Source organism: Xiphophorus couchianus, chromosome 13, assembly GCF_001444195.1.
Source record: "Xiphophorus couchianus chromosome 13, X_couchianus-1.0, whole genome shotgun sequence".
NCBI classification, from domain to species: domain Eukaryota; kingdom Metazoa; phylum Chordata; class Actinopteri; order Cyprinodontiformes; family Poeciliidae; genus Xiphophorus; species Xiphophorus couchianus.
Window position 1 is genome coordinate 5,145,098 of NC_040240.1, and position 22,981 is coordinate 5,168,078.

Here is a 22,981-nt window from a genome sequence, read left to right on the forward strand (position 1 = left end):
TGCAAGAATCTGACTGAGCTGGAGCTGTTTTGCAAAGAAAGATGAGAAAAAAAGTCCCGCTCTAAGTGAGCAAATTACATAGAGAAATACCTAAAATGGAGATTTAAAAAGAAAAATGCCTTGGGAGATTGAATGTAAATGTATGCTACAATATTCAGAAAACAGCAACAACTTAAAAAAAAAACTTGTAGAGATTCCCCTTTTACCCCCCAAATGATGCATAATTTTCATTTTAAAGTATTTTATTGAGGTGTTTTTTGTTGTTGACAGAATTCTAATATAATACATTGAAGTTTGTGGTTGTAACTTGACAATATGTGAAAAAAGTTCGAGAAGTATTGCATGTACACAATCAAGTTTTTTATTTCATACATGATGTTGGACCAGATCTAATGCATCAATTCCGGATTCATCCAGCAGATGGCAGCAGCCACAAGCGGTCAGCTCTCGCCTCATAAAGCAGGATCTTAACCAAAGCAGCGGAACTTTTCTGGTTTTGTTGTTTCCGGGAGACTTTCCTTACTGTGGTTTTACTTTCTTGAAGAATTAGTAACTAAACCTTTAGCATTCCCTTAAAACAATCAGTTTCTATCTGTTTGTTTACTCCCAAGTTGTTTCTGCTACTACAACAACATTACAGCTCATAGATTAAAGTAAAACTGTGAATTCAGTGACTTAAATGCTTTCATTTTTCACAAATATAATACGAGGCGCCGTTTTGTCACGTAATCGTTTTTGTTATAACTTGTAATAATCCATATTTGGCCTCAAACTTGCACTCCTGTTGTTCCTTGATGACCCGACGTCTGCTCATTTCCGAAATCTGACGGAGATTCACCGAGCCGAGCGACCCAGCCCCTCCCGCCGCCTCACAGACTCTCCCCTCCGCTCCACTCCGAGGAGGAACCCGGTGCCCCCTGTCTGATCGTTTCCAATTACGTTACCCCAAGATGGAGGTTTGCAGATGGCACGGCTAACGCTCACCAGTCCCCGCAGCCATCCGTGTGGCTTCCATGACGCTTTTTTCCAGGACGGGAGAGACCGTGCTCAATCTTTTTTTCGCTTTTTGGAGGCATCTTCCACTTAGGAGGTAGTGAACTCGGGGGGTCTGGTCGAGGCAGCCATGAGCTCCGGGGAAGGAGCGGAGGAAACCACGAAGGACGCCGGCGACATAGAGGCGTTCTTTAAGACCGGTAAGGAGTGGGAGACCAAGCTTCCTTTGGTCCAGCTACTAGATGGACGTTGTTTCCCATCCGTGTGGACTTCTTACTGGCTCATAATGAACATAGTCTGTAAATTGCCCTCATATGCTTAAGTGAAACGCAGAGTAAATAGCCAAGGCTAATGCTGTTGTGTATGTATGTCCTGTCTGATCGATTTCTGCTACTACAACATATAGCTCAGCATTAGCTGGACTGCTAATTCTCCTAAGTTCCATTTTCGGACAGCTCCTCGATTTTGCTGTGTTTGTCTGGTTCTAGTGTTTGGTAGTTGAACCCTGTGCTCTTGTCTCTATATGGTTATTAAACCCACACAGCCCAGCAGCTACATAGCAAAACAATAATAGTGGAAAAACAGCTGGAGTTAAATTGTAAGGAAAACTGGAATGTTCTGCTTTAGCCACCAGACCTGTATGTGTCAAAGCGGCTTTGAGTCAGCCTATAGTACAGGAAGAGTGATTTATTTTCGGGTACAAATGGATTATTTAATATTTATTGCATGAACCCAGTGTTTGATAATGGGCTGGTTGTTTAATCTACATGTTTGAATTCTGTGCTAGCCTAGAAGCTAATGACTCCTGGCTCGGATTTGGTGGGTCCTCACTGCTGGCTAGTGGATGCTAGCTCCTTTAAGCGGAGCTAGCTTGACTGTGGGTGGACCAGTCACCAGCCTGATTCATGTCTTCCCAGTTTCTCTGCAGATTAAACGAGGATATAGATAATGCGTGTTTGTTCAGAATAATGCATTCTGTTGGCGTTGGTATGCGTTGTTTCCCATGCTGTCACAGCGAGCACAGCCGCTACGACAATACATGTAAACAATACATGGCGTGGCACATATAACCTGGGTGTGCACTGAACAACCAAAGCTAGCGTTTCTCCCCCCCCCTCCTCCAAATAGCTACCATGGCTAAATGTTACCATTTTCTCCCCAGTGCCAGCCATTGCCTATTTCCGTATTAAAACGTGTAATGTAACGTACCGTCATATACTTCTTTTCACAGACTGTGTAATAAAATGCTAGCATGTTATTTCAGCAGGCTAATCTGTGTGTGTGGACTGTATGGTGTAAGCAGATGTGGGCCTATAGTCAGGGCAACAATGGCTCATACACTGTGAATTCCAGAGCTCCTTGTGGAGATTCAAGCGGTCACTTAAACATAAGGTTCTGTTCTATTTTAACCCAGCATGCTGAACATAGAGAAAAATGTGTGAGCTGGGTATTTGTTTTGATACTTCCATGCGTTTAAACACACATTAGGTAGGTGGGTTAGCTCAGAACTGTATATCAAAACAAACGTGTTAAACTGAAGGGGCAATGCAGTTTCCTTGTTTTTGAAATTTGAGATGTACAGAGTAGTTAATGCTAAAGAATTAGGAAGGCAACAGCGAATTTAAAACTGTTATTCTGGGGTAATATACGGCATGTCCCTCAATTTACATTAGAATCGCTAAAAAGTTGTCACTCAAAATTAATTAAGCAAAATAAAACCCAAGTAATATTGCCATGAAAGTTTGAGAATATAGTTGACAAAATGGTATTTAATTGACCTGTAATAATCCAGCTATTTTCATCATTAGAAACAGTCATGGCTCAACCAATCTGTCTAATCCAGCTTGCACTTTTTCAGTGTAAACATCATAATTTAATTAGAAATTGATATATATATATATATATATATATATATATATATATATATATAAAGAATAAGTTTTGATAGACTCAAATGTTGATAGGACTACGTAAGCATGAATTTTGAATAAGTTTTTTTATTTTTAGGTTTTAAACAAGTTTAGGTTTTCAAATTTCTGAGTTTTTTTCTAGCAAATTTTAGACTTGTCAAAGTCAGAAATTTCCTTCTTTTTCTAGAAAATTTCTGAGATTTTTTTTTTGGGCAGTAATTTACCCTTTTTTGTTTTTTTTACCTTCAATGGCAATTAAAACACCAGGAAACATTTACGGGTGTTTTGAGTAAATTAGCCAATTAGGCCGTGACACAAAGAGTTTCCAAATTTAACTTCAAGATATTCTAATGAGTTTCAAGCTTTCACTGTGTGTGTGATATAATCATCAAAAATACAAGCAATGTAGGCTTGATATTCCACTCTATTTGTGATGTATCTATATAGCTCTAGTTTCACTCTCTGCAAAAAAGTGACAGGAAATATGAAACTTTTTGAAAGTATTCAAAAATATTATTTTAGAGATACCTGTATATACAAACAGACTTTTTGTACAAAAAATCCCCCCCCCACACACACACAAGGTGAAAGTGACGCACTGGACCTCAGTGAAATGTCAGACTTTGGAGAATATTTAAAGAGATGCTGTTAATAAGCAGGAGGATGCAGCGCGTTGACTCGACTCGCCACCCTCTGGCTCCTGCGGTTTTGGGTCTAGCGAGATAACAAGCCGCAAAGGGAAGTTCAGTATCCGCATTGAGGTGATCTTTTGGTTTCCGCTTAAAAAGCGAAGCAAGGAGCATTCTGGCAAACACACTTTGTTTTTTGTGAACTGCACATCTTTCACGTGGAACTCTGCTATTCTTTTCTCAAATTGCAACAAAGCTATCTGCAGAGCGCCATAAACGCCTCCTTGTCTTACTTAGACCATTCATTACCTTTAATTTAACAGGTTGAGAAGCGTTGCCGATTTAACCTTTTTATGGGTTTATGGCCGTGGCGCAACCGCTGCGGCAGAAACAAATAAAAGCGGTCTCGGGAACAAATCTGCCGCTGTTAGCCGTGATGAGACTTTTGTTCCTGGTGCGTTTTGTCAATCATTGCTGATGAGGTCTGCATTTGAAATCTTGCGACACAACAAACCCTGACCGGCATGTTGTTGTAATATAGTTTTTGAGACCTAGAAACATGTGGGCAAATATAAAACGGTGGAAAAATGTTCCAAATGGGATGCATGTTCTTAGATAGAGGTAGAAGTTTTGAATTTAACAGGGGGGAAACAACAACCTGTTTGTGAATTTTTGCAAACTCAAAATTTAATGTGCAGAACTGCATATGTTGTTGATGTGCTTATCCATAGAAAATGCTGGGAGATCTGAAACATTTAATGAGAAGGAACTTAAGAAACTGACATAATTTCATAATGCCGATCAATGGAAAACGTCCGCATTTTGGCAAATCAAGTTGAATAAAGCAGTCCAAATTAGACAACCGATATTCTATATTTTGCAGCAGAGCTGATTGCAGTTTGTTACTAATCTGTTGACGATTCCAAAGAAAAACTGTCTGGTTCTGGAATAAAAATGGCAACAAACTGATTAGATTAGCCTTTAAAGCTAATGTTGCTGATTGACTTCCTTGTTCTGATCAATGATTCCAGTTTTGAAGAGAGTGTGTGGCTAAGACAGATGTCACTTTTTTTTAAAGCAAGAGTGAAGGGGAGGGGGAGACTCTTTGTGTTTTGCTTGTGAACTTCCTCTTCATGTATTTGAAAAGTCTTGTCATGACTTGCAAAGTTTGAGGTTCTTCCCACAGGAGCCCCTCCACCCCCATATCAAACTCCATACACATCTTTTCCCCTCCCCGTTCTTCATCATTTACCTTCTTTACTCAACTGTCTGCTTTCTTTACCTTCTTGCCTGTTGTCTGTTTAATTATTTTTTTGCCCTTTACCTATTTTTCACTAATATCTATTTCATGTTTTTCTCCTCCTTTGTTTTCGTCGCATTGTTTCGGGTTTCTTTGTTCTAAGACAAAATGAAACCAAAACAAGTGTCCTGTGTGTGTTTCACTGGAAGCTAACGGTAGAAAATCCACCACTCTTCAATACAGAAATGTTTTTATTTTTACTCTTTTTAGTGCGCGCGCATGTGTGTGTGTGTGTGTGTGTATTTGTTTTTTAAGTGTCTTAGTGTTATAATTATTGTTTAAAATCTTTGTTTGTATTTGTGCTAGTAGTGTTTCTACTCATTGCATTAACATGAAGAGCCCCCGCTGGCCTTTGGCTACTTGACAGCCTTTAAATCACTGTAAGCCATTCAAATACTTGCTCTGTAATATCTGAATGAGCATGCTGTGTGTTTGTACAATAAAACAAGGGGAAACAGTTAAGTACGAGGAAAAGGAAGCAGAAATCTGATCCAGAGCCCATGTTTATGACTCGGGTCCCATTCATCCAGGATGAGGTCTACGAGCACAGATGAGAAGATGGACGCTCTCCGAGGCTAATGGCTATTGATCTGAGAGATGGAGACTGATTGAGCTCCATCGGTGGAAGGTTTCCTCAAGGCTCAAAGCTGCCGAGTCAGTCACAAGGCAGAGGCTAAAGTCTAATGCGGAGCGAAGCAGATTTGCGTTATCGTTCTGTGTTTTTTGGGTTGGAAGGATACAAATGATTGCAATGTTGTGTTCAGCGTAGACTTTATACTTATTTATTTATTGACAGATTGTTTTTCCATGCGTCTGCAAGCCCTAAAATGTACTAAAGATGTCTGGACAGGCATGTGTGAATAGCATATTTGCTTTGGACTTCTTGTTCATATAGTAAAATGTCAAACACTTTAGAGAGAGGGACAATTTGTGAATATGGCAGCAATTCCCTGGAAGGCTTTTAGTGAGGTAGCCTGTTGGCAAGAGTGGATTTGGGGCTCGAAGGTAACATTTCCAAGAAGGAAACCAAGACATCCGTCTCTGCATCTCGTTCCTAGAGGGGAAGGAAAATGTATTTCCTCACAGGACATGCTGCTCCCAGTGGGATGTGCCTAGATGACCTCAAAAGGGCAGATATCCAGCAGGGCCACTGGTCAGTTTGCTCCATTACCATCTTGTCCCCTTGTAATACATGTTGTGTACCCTTACCCACCTGCCTTCTTCTTTCTGTTTTGGTAATTATTGTGAGAAGTGGCAGGGTGTTCCCAAGTGGTCTGTATGTAAAAGGTGCATGCGAATTCTGGCGTCGCGAAACCACGACGCGACCCAAAGCCAACTGCTCGGCTTCGGGTGAAGTATGGAAGCGCCTTTGACAGACGTCCTCTGACGCTGGATGTTTGCAACTTACATTTTGGGAAAATTTTGCATCAGGCTTTGTTTTTGTGGTAATTGTATAGTTGTCAAATAATATGCACCTTGAAATCAGTGGTTGCAAAAGCGGGTAGGAAATATCCCCATGGTAGGTTTGAATATTACAAAAGGTTCCCTGACAAAAAGCTTCTTTGGGTACAACTTGGGTATAAAACGGCAACGCGGTGATGAAATGACCAGCACCTGTCAAGGAGAAATCCTAGTTAGCTTCAAGTGAATCCTTTCAGCTGTATTTCAAGCTCTTTCCACATGATGGGTCTCCTTGCTCCAAGGCAAAACCCAATAACCTAACAGAGGTAGCACTTTTCTGAGACTTTCACAAGGCATCTTGGTTTTCTTTTCAGCCGTTATCCATGTGTGATGGCCACAGGTGAATGGTGGCTTGTAGCCAGAGCAGTAAATAAAGCGCTAAAGGCGAAGTTCCTGCTTTACCACGACAGACTAGAAAAATCCCCTGCTTACACTAGATAAAAAAACCTACTGTCCAAACCTTTGGAGAAGCAAAATGAAGCAAAGAAACAACAAAAAAAAGCTATGTTGAAGGACTGAATTATTCCCCATGCGTCCTTTTAGACCCAAAAGTGTTTTTATACTTTTATTTTGTAGCTGGTCAAAGAGGACCGCTTAAATAAACTGCATACGCTTTCTAAACATTTACGTTGTTAAGTAGTCTGAACTTCCCAGATTTCCGCTTTCTTCTCTGTCTCCAGCTGAAAATGTCTTGCTGTGAAGGGCATGTATGAGAAGCATCTGTGAAAATAAGCTGCAACAAATTGTCCACACATTCTTTTGAACATCCTCACCATGCGACTGTGAAAACGGCTTACAGAACAGGATATTTGACCCCCGCAGCCCCAATATTTGGCTGCGGGGGTCAAAAAAATTAGCTAAAAAAATTTTGCTATAATTTTGTTAGCTAATTTTTAGCTAGCAAGTTTGCTAGCTGAAATTTGAGCTAACAATTTTAGCTCAAATGGGCTTTCACGCCTGCTTGGTAATGCTTTCGGATAAATTTGAGAACCGTGTTGTGATAAACTGTAGATTTAAGTAAAACAAAACTGTAGAATGCAAATAGAGTTTATATGAAATATAGATATGATTTTCGTGTCTGTAATGTTTCTATGAGCAGATTCAATGCGTTTGAAAGAGGACTTCTCCACTTTCACGTGGTTCACACGACGATGAGCCGTGTGAAGTCACTACCGTCTGCTCCCTGTCGACAGCTTTTCACGCTTCCTCACTTTCACAGGAGTATTTTGGCTTGTTTTTTTCTACCCTGGTTAACCCAGTCACCTGTATTATCTTTCAGACAATGAACTAGGTATAGTCTTTCAACGAAGCTTCCTCACATGGACAGCTGTCGAGGCTTATCTTGGCACAGAGAAGGCCATGTGACAAACACAGGGAGCAGCAGCAGCCAATTCAGTCTCTCTTTCACTGTGAATGTCATCGTAAAGGGTGGAAAAACAGTTAATTTGGTTGGGACACCGCACAATTGTAAAGTGACAGGACTCTAGAATCAGGGACTCCAAAGTCAGCCTTTTAGAAATCTCAACATCTCAAGTTTTGTTCCCTCTAGCTTGGATCCACACCAGAAACGCCTAGAAGGTCAATCTAGGGTCATGGAACCTGGGTTAACACACACTAAGAGAGCAAAGCCATTCTGTAAACTGATGATTGTATTTAGCCCAAAGCGTGTATGATGTCAGCTCGAACTTGTCTGTGCATTGCTGAAATCGAATCCACTTGAACAAAAAGAACCAGACTGCGATTAAGACGGAACAATGTTCACTTCTCACGCTGAGAGGTGTGTCTCAACAGGTTTTTAAATGTTCTAGGACGGAAAGAGTGACTTGTGTAAGGAGCGAGTTAATGAAACCTTTTTCAGTTGCGATCACAAACATTCGAAAGTCCAAATGTTTGTGATCTTGATCCTGATCTATAGAGACTACATGCAGAGAGCAGCTGGATGGGAGCAGGGCAGGTTCCTTGGCTCGGTTGGCTTGTGTGATGTTGTCGGCTATAAAGGCTTTGACTGTGTTGGAGGTGAGAGATCATTGGATTATGCACGCTGACCTAATCTAATCTGGTCTTTATTCTTCGGGATTACTCTTTTTTTTCGGTTGGAGTCTACCAATGTAGAGACCTGGAAAGAAAGGTAAGGAATTTTAAAAAATAATGGTAAGATAGCCAGTCATATAAAGAAAGCAACAATTGGTATTTAGATTTAGTGAACAGAAGAATAAAAAAAATGTTGTTAATGTTCATTTAAAAAGTTTTATTCCTAGGATACGTTGTACAGGATCTATCCCGAGGGAAGATGTATTTGATCCCTTGTAGATATGGTTTTTTTTATCTGGCACTTTTTGGCACCTGTGTCACTATAGCAACAGCAGCTACCATGTCTGTGTTGTGTGTGTGACCCATGTTTTCTCTTTAGGCTCATTTTTAAAATAGATTTTCTAAAGGCTCCGTGTCATGACTGAGCACTTTACTCAGTGCTCAGTGGGCAAATTGAAAGATGCAGATTCTGTCACCTAGCTACAGGGCAGACGAGTTTAGAGGTCGTAAGGGTATATGCCACTGAGTTTAAGGGTTTTACATTTTATGTGCAACACACATAAACCGTGCAACCTGTGCCAAGAGCTGTCAGTTAGGTGACAAACCAAAGTATTTTCAATAAAAGTTGGGCGAAGTAAGCAGAAAAGTTTTCAAATTGAATTTTGACGTGTGTATTTACAAAATGTGACTTTAGTGGTGAGTTAAAGCTTGATATGAAGGGATGCACTAATAAGTCAGCCAATTTTCAGCTTGTTATGTTCTGCTGATTGGGAACTCAACTCAACCCTAGCTTATTGTTCTGATAAGCTAACACACACTGTTAGCTAGGCTACTAAACTGAGCTGACAACAACACACTGCGGTATTAAAGCTGTTACGGGGGGATAAAGACCCTTACGTTATATTTTATTGTTATCAGCGAGGTGTTTGGAAAAACAAATTATAATTTCTAAAGGCTTGTGAGGTGTTTATTGAGGCGGCTATGACAGAGAGCTAATTTTGCTCGTTGTCAGGTTGCTTCTTCGCCAGTACTTGATCCAATTTTCGTCTTTGTTTCGGTAAATTGCTAAAGAAACAAACTGACCCTCCTTTAGAAGTTGACTCCTGTCTGTCATGGACCATACGGGGTGTAGAAATGGTGGTAAACTTCAAGGAAATAAACCTGGACACCACTAGCTTAAAAGTTAGTAGTGCTAACGGTGCTAAATGTTAATATACATTGCTGAAGACTACTTAAAAAGTCATTGCATAAATCCAAGTGACATCAGCCTCGCTTCTTTTATTATTAATTGATGAACGCTTATAGCGTTCAATATTTATTTAAAAATATATATTTTTAGCAGTTAATGAAAGTTTTTAAAGAAAAATGGATGGTTAAAAAGGGTAGGTGGCCAGTCAAACTTTGGAGAAACCAGTTCGGAAACCATTTACAATTATCTGCTCTGGTCTAGGAATCCTCCTATTTGTCAGACTGTTTATGATAGATTTAAATTGGATATTATTTTGCTTTTTTTTTTTTCTTCAAAAATGTTAAAGAAACGTGTAGCACACACTCTCACACACACACCAGCATGCCAACCTCTCACCTCTTCGTGTGTTTATAAAAAGGTTCTTGTCCCACTTTCCACCGCCCCCCCCCCCCTCCCCCCTCCCTCTCATCTGCCGTGCTCCCGTTCTGTAATTTCTCCGGCGTGACAGCTAATTGGTGTGAGCTCGGGGAGAAATTTGCTGCCCCGTTGCCGTCTCCTTACTACAAACTGGAACCAGAGAGGGGAAAGAGTGGTGCAGGCGGTAAAGAGAAACATGGAGAGAAGATGGAAAAGAGGGAGAAGACAGGAGGTATGTTGTTGGGCGGGTGGTGGGAGGGGAGATCACATTTTTGCAGAGAAGTCTCTTTCTTTGCATATTCCTCTCTGAAAAGCCTAAATAACAACCCTGAGAGTGTGAATAGCGATGCAGACATGTAGAGTGAGGTTTTATAAGTCTGTTTAGAACCGAGTAGAAACAAAGAAGAGGATGTGTAGTGCCAGCCTGAGTAAACAGTTTCAGTTTAATGATTAGCATCACCGTTACTATAGAGTTATCTCTCAATTGATTATAATTGGTGGAATAGATAAAATTGCCAAAAGGGTCTCCGCAGCTATTAAGAGTAAAGAGACTGAACCAAACTGGGACAAGTCCTGAAAGACCATTGTGCTCATTTTTCTTTGGGTCTCTCTGATGCATTCAAAACTGCCTTCTCACCGCTGCCCTCCCCTACCACTCACAATTCCTCATTCTTATTCTCACAACCGTTTTCACATCTTTTTTGTTTCCCCGCTCAAGCAACGGCGCTAGAATGCCATAGAAACTGATCCAGTCAGCGGCTTGTATAAAACCCAACTGTCAACGGCAGGAGGTCTTTGAGCTCGTCCCCTTGCGGTCCTGGTTCAGGCTGGCACCCCGTGGTACTAAACTTCACAGCAGAGCTGGAGTTTCTTCATCTTGGCCACCTAACAGGGGCAGTCTCACTCCTGGGATCCATTTTGAGGGCACACACTATGATTGCATTGACAGTTTGCCAATTGAGAGTTTCTGTACAAAAGAGTTCACGCTGTAGCCTGATTAAGGGGCTTTAAACACATCTGTCACACAATTACGAATTGACCTTCTCGTTGGGCAATCTTTGCTACAAAAAAATAAAAGATAATTTGCGCATTCTCTGGGTTAAGATTTATTTACGATCAACGCTAAAGTGAACAGTTCAATTTACAGAAACAACCTGGAACTTGTAATCAATTACAGACTTTTTTTTTTATTATCAGTCAAGCTAAGGTCCACAAAGACTCGCTAATGATTAACTGAACTAAAGATTTATTTCACATCACCTAATATTCTGTTGCTCCAGCCTTAAAATTATTTAAAATACATTTGTTTTATTTGCACAACAAAAGAGTTTTATGTAATTGTGATTAAGTTTCATTAAGTTTTAATGCCTAGTATTAGGGCTGCAACTAACAGTTATTTTAGAAATCGATTATTCCATCGATTCTGACGATGAATTGATTAATCGTATAAAAAAGTTGGGACAAAGTATAAACTATATTAAAAATACATAAACAGATTCAATAAAAAAGTAACTCAATTCCTCTGTTAAATAAGGAAATATATTTTATTACCTATAATGTAATAACATAGCATCCTTTTAGTGAATTTGAATTAGGTGAAGCTAAAACCACTTGAGGACTTTTGGGTAAAAAATATTTACAGACGAATGTTTTTATTTTCATCTTAAATGCAAAATGTACATATAATTTGCTTATTTTCAATTACTAAATCGGTTGACGATTATTTCAACTGAATTGATCGTAATGAATTAATCACGATTAATGATTGGCACATAACGTAGGAGAATAACATATTCTGTGCCAGTTTTCCCTAGGTTTGCAGTTTGCAGCAAAAAGTTTTGGCTGTGTTGTTGTCTTTTGGCCTTTTTAGGCAAACTAACAAATCCTGGACAGTATCATAAATCTCGTCATTCTCTCTCTCTCTCTCTCCAGGTATGTCATATTAGTTTCTAGTGTGAGTTGCCAAACCATAAAATGTCTCGAATGAATGACTTCTTACTCAACATGTTACTACCCGCGCCTCCCCTTGACATTTGCGTCTTTCGTCTGACCCCTGCAGCTGTGTCCTTGAAAACAACAGCTGATTACTCACTATATTTGCACCACACACCTCCAGTTCAGTCAGCATGAGCCACACGATTAGTATTTCCAAATGAAAGGGAGAGATGGAGGGAGGACAACGGGGGGGACAGTCCTTTCCTATTTCTGCGTGAGTCAAACGATGAGTGGGCCTGCCGAGAAGGGGAAGTGTGGGAGGCCCACAGAAAGGGTGGTCTCCAGTTGACGCCGGCGCAGACACAGAAACGGTGTGTGTTTGGGACGAGAGCAGGCCATCTGTAGAAGAGGAGCTCGCTCTACGGACACAGTGTGGCCAGTGTTTATCTGGCCTGAAGTCTAGGTGGGTTTGCTGTCGGGAGAGCAAAGAGGGATTGGATGTTTTACAGGACTGAACCCGGCGCGTTTATCTCCGTAACGGCCGTTTGAACATCTGTGAGATCTCTCTGACTTTATCCAAACAGCTTGAGTGACGTTTGAGGGGGTTGCTTGTGTTGTAGCGGAGTGAGAGCGTATATATCTTCTCTTAACGGCCCCCGTCCTGGAGGAAAAGGCCTCCACTTGTGGCAGCATGAGTTTCTTTAAGCACACGTGTATTAAGCATAGTTTTCCTTTTGTCCATGCATGTTTGACTTTCTGCCCAATGACAAGTCCTACTGTTTAGATTGTGGCCAACCTCTAAATGCCGTCTGGCATTACATGGTTTCACACAACGGCTTAAGTGCTCTTCTTTGGCATTGCAAATATGTAAAGTATGCAGGTCTGTCTCGTGCCTCCCTTTGTCTCTTTCTCTCTCTCTCTATCTGCACCTTTATCCTTCTCATTCCTTTTGAGGTTTTCCCAGGTAGCTGGACTTGGAGAACATTCCCTTGGGATCTTGGCATTTCTCTTAGAGTTCAATTTGCCATTTTTTTTGTTTGTACAAGACTTTGGCATTGGTTGTTGTTGCAATCAAGTACGCTCTTGTGCCAGTTTCGGTGTATTCCTGTGCTCTATAGCCATTGCTTGGGAATCGCCAAAGGCAAAAATTCTACTAAATTCCACCTTCCCTGATATTCTCCTACGTTATGTGCCAGTTTTCCCTAGGTTTGCAGTTTGCAGCAAAAAGTTTTGGCAGCGTTGTTGTCTTTTGGCCTTTTTAGGCAAACTGACAAATTCTGCAAATGCAAACAGTTAACATTTTAAGTTTTGACTATAGTTGTGCAGAGCAATTTATCAGTTTTCATCTCTTTCACAGGCCTAACTGATGTAGATACAAAAATTTAATCTTTTTCCAATGAATAAATTAAACTTTCCAAAGGACTGGCAGCTTGCGATGACATCACATTTCTGTGTGTCATATACAGTAGTTTGGAATGATAACAATAAAAGTGATTGTTCTTCCTTGGCAATAGACTTTATGGGACTTCTGGACACTATTAACATGAAGTAGGCCAATTGAATTACACAGAAATAAATGCATTTAAGTATCCCTTGTTAAAAAAGAAAGTGTTGCTGCTCCCAATGAACAAACAGTAGGAAAAGAAGAAAAATAAAGTAATTCCCCCAATACCTTTATAGTTTACGGTTAAACTTCATACTTCTTATGATGCTAAAATTTTACCCTCAATATACTTTTCGATAGTTGCCAATCCCTGGTGGGACGCTGTTGCTGAGTGAACATTAGCCCCTGCTCCATTGTCAAGTCTCACTCTAGCCAGTCAATGCCAAGGTTGGTTCTAGCCAAGTTGGGTGAGTCTGTATTGGCAGCGTGTTCCTCACTAAGTGGATGTGACTATGGGCAGGAATGTGGAACGGTCTCTGGTCCGTAGACACACAGGAGCTGTGGTTGACGCTCTGATGACGTCATTTTGAACGTGTCCCCTTGGGCGACCAATCAATCAATCTCGATATATTTGTCTGTCGCGATTTGCCCCACAGATGACTATGTATCTCCACTTCCGTCACATAAAATCCAACTACTACGATCTCGTCGCAGATTTAAAATGGTGGCTAAGACGTTCTTGTTGACGTAAATCCATGGGCCAACCAATGAATGGGGAAGAACCACACAAAATCTGCAAATTGAGATGAGTCTGGCCTGGTTTGACTGGTGAAGAACTGCTTAAAGCTATGCCTGTGATGAAAGGACTATTGAATGTTAGCATTTTTATTATCAGTTTAGGGTTTAAAACTGAGGTCAGATGAAGCACGGGGCTGCAATAAGCTTTTATTTACATGCGTGGCTAATTTAGGCTGCCAGAGAGCGAGAAAAAGCAAGACTTAGATTTAGAAAAGTTGGTGGCGTGCCGTGGTGGCGTAGCGGTTAGCGCGACCCGTATTTGGAGGCCTTCAGTCCTCGACGCGGCCGTCGTGGGTTCGACTCCCGGACCCGACGACATTTGACGCATGTCTTCCCCCCTCTCCGTCCCCGTTTCCTGTCAGCCTACTATCACATTAGGGACACTAGAGCCCACAAAAAGACCCCTGGAGGGGTAAAAAAAAAAAAAAAAGTTGGCCACCTTTTGATCTCACGCTAATTGATCTTGGAATCTTCATTCTTGAGGTAAAAGATATGAAAAAGCCTGCTTTAGTACTGCTAATGATAATTTCAATGATAACCACATTATTTTCTAATGTAAAAAATGGCCTCTTTGCAATCCATTTGGCTTTATGTTAGAAATAGTAAAATTCTGTGTTACAATAAATTCCCGCTCATACATGGATGAGGCGTGAAGTTGCCTGTGCTCCTGATGGAACACTAAGCTAAAAATATTTTGAATGTTAATTAATCTTCATATTTTATGATTCTTGAAGAGAAACCAGAACGGCGTTGTTGGCCAAGCTCTGCACTGGTGGCAAATGATTCTATAAAACAGATGGGAAGATCCTGGCACTTGTCTGTTACTCTTGGATGTTCCTGAAGTTGGAAGATTATTTGTGCCTGGGGAAAAAGTTGTTAAACTAACAAAGCTTTTGAAATGACTAATATGGAGCTGATAATTAAAAAAATAATGATTTACAGTTGTTATATGCTGTCCTAACAACTGAAGCTAAAAAATGATACAAATCAGAAAGATAATGTAAAATACGAAGGCGTACACTGAAAAAAAGCCAATACGTCTTGATATCGAAGCCCAACTTTTAACATCCAGGCACTATATCAGCTGTTTAATAACCACGGTGCTGTAGCTGGATAAGCTCCATCTCCACCCATTTGCTGAAGGAACAAACAGGAAGTAGTTGACCTTAGTCAGAGCAGAGGCAGCATGTGCCACAGAGTCAGTGGGGCCAACATGCAGTTTGTTTACATGTCGGCAGCACATGACGCTGACTGTGTCCTCGCCTCAGCAGCAGCCTCTCGCTCACCAGTGCTATAGGCTCCATCAATGAGCCGATTGTTGTCGCGAGCCGAGGATCCGCTCGGCCCCAGTCATGAGTTGCAGCGTGCCGGGGAGACGAGTCGTGTGTAATCTGCTGCAGACTGACTCTGGAGAGGAAGCTTTATCTCACCAGCTGGCTTTTAGTTTGCTCCAGAGCGCTGCTGCCGTACACTAAGATGGCTTTCTTAGTTGTTTTTATTTTTACTGTGGTTGATGATGTAACATAAATGGGACTTATTTCAGCTCTGTTAGTACAAAAATAGTTCTGAAAACTTAATATTCACCAGAAAATTGGGGACAAATGCAATAATTTTTACATTTATTTGTTTTTATAACCTACCTCCGTTTTTAGGTTTGATTCTTTCTTCCTTTATCTTAATTTTCTTGTGATTCTCCTACTTCTGTTCATTCTATTTTAACTTTCTTGTCCTTTGTTTCTTCCCTCCTTGTGTCTTCCTTTCCTTCCTTCATTTTTTCTCTTTTCTTCCTCCCATCCATCCTACATCTTTTTCTGTCTTCTTCCTGTTTCTTTTTTCATTCTTTCACTTGTTCTTTTGTGTTTTCTCTCGTTCATTTGTTCTTTTGTTTTTGTTCATTCTTTCTTCATTCATTCGTTCTTTTTTGTTTGTTCATTTTTTTATTGTCTCTTTTGTTCATTTGTTTTGTCTCATTCTTTTAAACATTTGTTCTTTCATCCTTTGTCTAGTTCTTTTCTTTTCCCACACAAACACACCTGTGGGACATGTTTCTAAAAATTTTTAAAAATTATAACATAACACCAAAATAATCCACCAGCTACAGTAAACATTTCAGAGGTATTCAGAATTATACCAGTGGGGTTTGTTTTCTTTTCAACACAATTATTTAACTTTAGATTTTTTTTCTACCCTAAAATATTCTCAATTTCAAAGTTTACATTTTTCTAAAATGTCTCATTGTGAGATGCTGCTGCTGCTGCAGTGACAGATCAATCACTAATAATTTGTTGTTGCTTCTTTGCCAAGAGCTAAACAAACTCTGTGTGTGTGTGTGTTTGTATCAGCAGGACGGTGTTTCTGATCAGCTGACACTTTTTTTGATTGTCTTAGCTTCACCGCGTTAGCTGCATGCTAACCTGTGAGCCGGCTCTTTGTTTTTTGTCGCGGACTGAAATGCCAGACCAATTACCGGGCGGATTGTTTACTTCTAAAACGTTTGAGCGGCGTGTTTTCTGACATTTCAGTTGCACTTGTCGTCACGGTGTTGTGGACGCGCTAATTGAATATTTTTCTCTGTCGACACTAAGATTACATGAACCTATTAAATTGAATGGGTACTGTTTCTTTTTATTATTATTATTAATATTTTATTTTGTGTCTGCAGATGGATCCCTCCCTAAAGAGCCAAAAGGAGAGGTGTCGAGCCAGATAGCAGGTAACAAACACAAACACACACACAGGAATACAGACATAATGTTTTGCTGCTTCGTTTCACCCTTGTCTTGTCTACAGAGGACAGATGTGTGTTATTGATGGTGAAAGTAAAACATGCCGCACACACTCGCATGCAAACAGCATTAATAATGCATTGTGACAGTGACGGGTCATTGTCCTCCGAATCCCTGACATCTCCTTGGTATTCCGCCTCTTCCCTCCCCTCCCACAGCGATCTTGGGCAGGCGAATGGGTGGCCATCTTCTGTGCCGTCTGCTCTCTTATCATTTATTAACTCGGTGTGCCTTTCAAAAAGCTTTTTATTCTTTCACCAACACTTGTTGTGGCTGTTGTTAATGTCACGACAGAGCTCGGTGTACTTCTGTGTGTTTCCCTTATTTTCGAGGGGATTTCTTCTGTTTTAAAAATCTACCACTTGACTTGATGTTTTACACCATTGCTTGCCCAAGTAGGAAGTTTTCTAGTTTTCTGGAGACGCTAATATAGCAGCAAAAAATGTCTGACATTGGTCTGAGAGTATAGTTAGTGTTGCTACCTTCAGAGTAGAGGAAACGAGAGGGATGAAAATCTCAAACCCAAGATCCAAAGGAGGACAATGAGTTGGCAGGTTGCTCCAAAGCCTCGGGGACTTCAGGGAGGCAGCCTGAGTCCATCCAGAAGAAAAGGGACCGAATGAAGGAATCTGAATCTGACGTTTGATCTGTATTCACGTCGAAAATCTGCACTTGTTATTTATAATCAAAAGGACGATTAAAGATTTCGAAGTGGTGTGTTGATTATATCTATACATTTATTGGAAACATTACAACCACAAACATCACTCTGTTTCTTTGAGGCTCTTAGTGACAGAACAACACAACGGAACAGTAGCGGTACACTGATTGCAGCTTTCTGGCCGATTGTCGATTTTTAAATTTTTTTTTAAAAAGCCAATACCAAAATCTCATAAGGTCACAACTCGCCTTCAGTGTGTTGTGACCCTATGAGCGATACCTGTGAAACAATGCAAACTTTCTTTAAATGAGGTAGTGCTGTCAAAATAAAATCTACTAAATTAACTTAAATAAGCTAATGAAAAAGATCTCTTTTTTTAGTCATGTATTTTTCACATTTTAGAATATTTTCAGCCCGTCCTCGCAGCCGAGCAAAAGAGGACAGTGGCTGATTTTCAGACCTTTACCGGCCTATATAAGATCGGTTTAACATGCAAGTATCGGCCAATCACTAATTTTCCAAAATAAAGGAAATCGAGACGATAAATTGTCCGGCACTTTGTTTTCAAACCTTTTAACAAATAAAGCGAGCATTGCATGTATTTGTTTTCAACTTCCTCTGAGTTGATAATTTCGTAAAAGCACATTTTTGCTGTTATTAAGGATGAAAGTGTTTTAAGCTGAGCCCCAACTAGCTTTTCACGTCAGGAGACTTAACACTTTCGGACATTCTTCTTTGAAAAGTAGCTCAAGCTCCGCAAACAGTTATCCTCGTTTTTTAAATTGTCTGGACGTTGACTATTCCATTATAGCTCCGGTTGTTTGTTTGGGGTTGTTGTCCTACAAAGTAAACTGCTTTCAACAGGTTCTCTTCCACAATAGCACCATACTGCCACCACCATGCTTCATCATAGGGGATCATCATTTAATATTTTCAAACTTACTGATATCTACTGATGTTCTCATGGAGTAAGTGTTGATAGTAAAATAGTAAAAAATTAACATTTCAGTAAGTTTGTTTTAACAATAATTGAAATTTGTCGAGACAACGATAATTAAATTTTTTTATAAGAAATTTCTCTTGATAAATGATGAACGAAAGGACCCAGCGACCCAAACACTGCCCACTCCTACTTTATCATGATAAGGGGACTTTAATATGACCAGAACATGTTCTGCAATTAGAACATCAGTCTTAACATTTTCTTTCCCTTTTCAGCTTTTTATTTGTGAAAGCATGTATATTTTTCTTCCTTTTCACAGTTGCAACCCATTTAGTTACAGAAAAAAACCTGAAGGGATACAGTAAAGTTTGCGGTAGTAATGTGAATAAATGTGGGAAAGTATAAGAGGTATGAATACTTTTGTAAGCACTGTGTGTGATGCAGTCAAAGCCTCTGGGCCTTCACAGATTTTTGGTGTCATTACTGTTTGGCAGCTTGTACTAGAAAGGACTAAAAAAAGGAAAAACTAATCCTGCCAAGTGTAAAATATAGATCGGCTCTTCTGTTGAATGTGTGCGGGCTCGCTGTTTCGCCTCCAGATGGCGCTTTTCAGGAGCTTGAAAACAATTAGGTTTGCATCGGTTGGACCTGCAAGCGGCCTCTGACTGTGAACGTTAATAAATCTCTTTAGAAATCTCGTAGGTGAACCTCACCCAGGGAGACAGGAAACTACAAAAAAAAAAAAAAAAAGACAGAGTGTTCGGGGATCTTTAATTGATGAAATGCAAACAGAGCCTCGTTCTTTGTCTCGTCACGGCTCATCAAACAGTGGTGGTGGCAAAAGACCCGGATAAATGAACTGCTGGCACCGATAACAAGCGGTCTTTCAACTCGGTCTCTTTTCCACAGTCCCCCTTGTCCCCGCTCCACCCGCTCTCCCGCTGTGTTTGGGTCGCTGAGTAACCCTGGCCTGTTTCTGCCTCGGTTAGACTACCCTGCTATTAGAGGTCTGGATAAGACGGAGAGAGCAGAAAGAAAGCGAAGACGGTCTGCCGTCAGTTCTGGTTTCTTCCAGGGCAGAAGTTGGTTCTTGGGGGGATTTAGACAAAAGAAAAAACACAAATAGCGTCTGCAGTTCTATGTTTTATGTCCGAACTGTGAAGTCTTTCTAGAATTTAAAAAGACAGTAACGTCTAAATAAACCATTGGAACCGCACCAGAATTCACTTCAGTGGATCTGAGACCGAGGGTTTTTAGCCAGACCAGAGTTCGATTGCGCGCTCACACCTCCCCAAGCGAACTGGACTTTCTAGACAAACGAACTGGAGTTTGATTAAAGTGGAGTAAGCAGGCCTGCCGTGAATGCACAGTCTCCAAATGTGTTTTATTTTTTTATTCTTTCTGTACTTGTTTCCATTTGCAACTTAATCTTGTTTTTTATGAGGAAGCTAAAATAGTCCAGCACTTCCATCGTTTGTACATGTGGCTTGGAAAATCAAAAAATTTGAATCATGGGAAATGTAAAACCTTTCCATGATGAAATAAATCAATTTAAACAGTCAAAATTAGATTAATTCCTTTCAGATGTTTTCCCATGTTGAAGCAGCAAGGCTCGTAGAAAAAAAAAATCTATCCTGTCCAGTTTCTTTTTTTTTTTATTTATTGAGGCTTTACTCGTGAGCGGGTTGGAGGGGTTGTGTTGTCGACGCGCTATTCCTATCCCCCCCCCCTTCAACCTCAGAAAAATCCCTGCTATTCCCACACATCCCTCAACCTGGAATTTCTGGCATGATGTGAACGTGGGAAGTTCGGAGCTACACACACGCACACATAAACGCATGCGCGCTCGATTCTGGTTCCTCCCGAGTTACGCCAGCTGGCCCAGGACCAGGTTGACCCAGTCAGCTGCTTCGGAGCCATTAAGAAATTGAGCCTGCGTGTTACTACCCTTTAATCAAACGGAGAAGATTGAGCGAGAGCTTCCATTTGTCGGCATATTTTCTCCTCACCGCCTCAGCTGACTGCACCACCTGACCCGTCTGTCCCCGTCCAGCTGTTGTGTTTCCCATCTCCCCTCCAACCCCCTTCCTTTCTAAACATGGACGCCGTCCGGTGCCGCCACCCTGAAGTATTTGTCATAATCACATAGTAAGCTTGTTTACATTGAGTGCTTTGTTGTTGCATGTGCAAGTTAATGCCCACTTGACCCCTCGGAGGAAGTATCCGAGGTGAAGCAGAGTGTTGACATATTCCGAGACAGAAACGGGAACCCGACCCGGCGACGGTCGTGGCCCGGAACGGTGAGCGCTTGACTCTGGGTCGTTTTCTGCGAGGAATGATGGACACGTCTGGCATTTCGCTCTCATCTGTTGCCCTCTCTGTGACTCACGGGGCGCAGCCTTAGCGGTGATAGCCGCGTTTCACACCCTCCGCACAAGTCCCTTCACCGCGCAAAGCATTGGGACTCTGTTGTTTGGGTAAAACTGATCTGGGTTTAGTTTTGTCTTGCGGGGAAAATCAGAGCTGTAGTAGTTCACTTTAGTCTTTTGAAGAAGATTCCTGGCGTGGATTTAAGGCCGGACTGAGGTTTTTCCACTTTCTAAATGTACTTGCCGTTGTTGAAGTAAATGCTGCTATAATCTACGGTAAGCCAAAGAGACACTGAGAAATGAAAGTATTTGTTGTTCTTTTATTTATGTCTGATTCTGAATGTCAGTGATTTAGTTTTGACTTCCTTTGAAGGATTTAAAAAACATACAAGAAATAATGTGCAGCAATTTCTTTGGTAGAGTTAGTAGTTTTTAAATTAAAGACAAAAATGAAGGAATTACAAGATTGTTTCCATTTGTCCATCAAAATCTATGTCATGTAGGGATAAACACACAGTGAAAGTTAATCTAACTAGCTAAATCTATGCTGGGCAAGCAGATGAATGCATGGCAACTGCTTTAGATGCAATACATAAAAAGCAAAAATAAGATTCATAGCAGGTGTGTGAATTTAATATTTCTGCATAAACATCTTAAGCAGTTTTCTACTGAGAAAGAACTTCCGTAACAATGTAATTTAAGTCGTTTCTTCTTATTTGGCATGACGTAGAGGAGCTAATAAAATTGTGGCTTGTATGTAGCCTGCAATAAATTTGCAAATGAGTTTACAAAAACTCTGCACTCTCAAATCTTGATCATATATATATCTATATATATATATAGATATATATATAGTGACTGATTGTCAGATTTTTACGAATATAGATTGGATCGGTGGATTCCCATGGAAGTATCGGCCGATTGCCAGTCTCACAAAATTGAGAAAATCAAGGCCTTTAGACTTTTGTTGTTGTAGTTTTGGATGATTCTTTGAGTGTTATGCATTCTGTTATGGCTAAGATGTCCACACCAGGAAAGCCTGGCTGCTGTCTGAAATGATAGACACCAGGTAGTTCGGAACTGACCCAATGTAACTTCCAGCTATCTGTTGTGTGTTTGTGTTCTTGAGATTAGCTTGGAACAACTTTAGAACTTGATGCATTTTATTTCTTCAGAAAACCTTAGAAGTGAGTTGAGTTGCCTGGAAACAACTCATTGACTTTGTGATTGTCCCTTTTAGGGAGCTTGCACACCAAATCTGCCTTTTGCCTTTGTACAATCCCACTTTCTTCCAGATTGAAGTGAATGTGGGCTGCTGCCTTAACCACAGATAGTTTAAATGTCTACTCCAGCTTCCCTGGAAAGACTTGTGATGTGTTTTTGATGTTCCAGCCAAATCCCTCCTGAACTGTAAGGACTTTTCCCCATCCACCTCAAGTCTCATGCTATGTTAAGCAGCTTCCTAGGGTTCATAAATGCAGTGCAGGCATGTTATAATTACTGCCCCTCCTACACAATTAGGATTACCCCGGGGAACTCGCCTTTCCAAAAGACAGAGAGATTAGCGGCTCACCTTATGCCACATGAAATACACACTGGATGCTGCAGCTGGCGTGAGGTGAGGCGTCCCTTGCCATGGAAGCGGCAAAGAAATGCTCGGTTTTTGGTCGTCTGGAGTGCTGGAATATCTCGCCTCAGGATTCCCAGGATTAGCTTTAATTGCTGCCGTAGCTCTGCCCACTGTGGGTCCCTTCAACACGTCAGCCATCCGGCGGATCAAGAGCTGAAGACGGCGGCGGACCCTTTCTCCGTCAGAGGAGCCGAATCCCCGGTGACTTATGGATGTTCTTCCCCACGGTTTACGCACGAGTGATCGAGCATGGCTTGTTGGGCGATCAATCACAGGTGGCAGTACGCGCACACCGGCTCTGCCCTCATTCCGCTGACAGGTACCGTTTCCTGTCTGGCGAAGATAGCCAGATAAGTTAGTTTCATTGTAACTCTGATAGATGTGGAGTTTAAACTTTCTGAAGAGAAAGTGAATAGGGGGAAAAAAGAAAAGTTGGAGAAGATGAAATAAAAGACAGGAGAGACTTGACAGTCTTTTTTTTTTTTTAGTCCTTTTCCTCAGTCCAGCTCATTATTCCGTTCCTCCATCAATCCGTGTTCAGTTTC

The 22,981-nt window shown here is 40.9% G+C and overlaps 1 protein-coding gene across 7 annotated transcripts in view; it reads left to right on the forward strand.

The window, feature by feature from the left end:
* Nucleotides 1-815: 815 nt before the first annotated feature.
* LOC114155298 (triple functional domain protein) overlaps nucleotides 816-22,981 on the forward strand; it is an 82,667-nt gene continuing 60,501 nt past the window's right edge. For 2 of the 7 annotated variants that reach the window (XM_028035108.1, XM_028035105.1), the window contains exons 1-2: nucleotides 817-1,193; nucleotides 16,710-16,760. In XM_028035108.1, the coding sequence (XP_027890909.1) occupies nucleotides 1,124-1,193; nucleotides 16,710-16,760 (121 nt within the window). In that variant the 5' untranslated portion in view covers nucleotides 817-1,123. Of the gene's footprint in view, nucleotides 1,194-8,400; nucleotides 8,422-9,992; nucleotides 10,163-16,709; nucleotides 16,761-22,981 lie in introns of those variants that run through there. The other 5 variants (XM_028035104.1, XM_028035106.1, XM_028035103.1 and 2 more) reach the window with 5 other exon arrangements.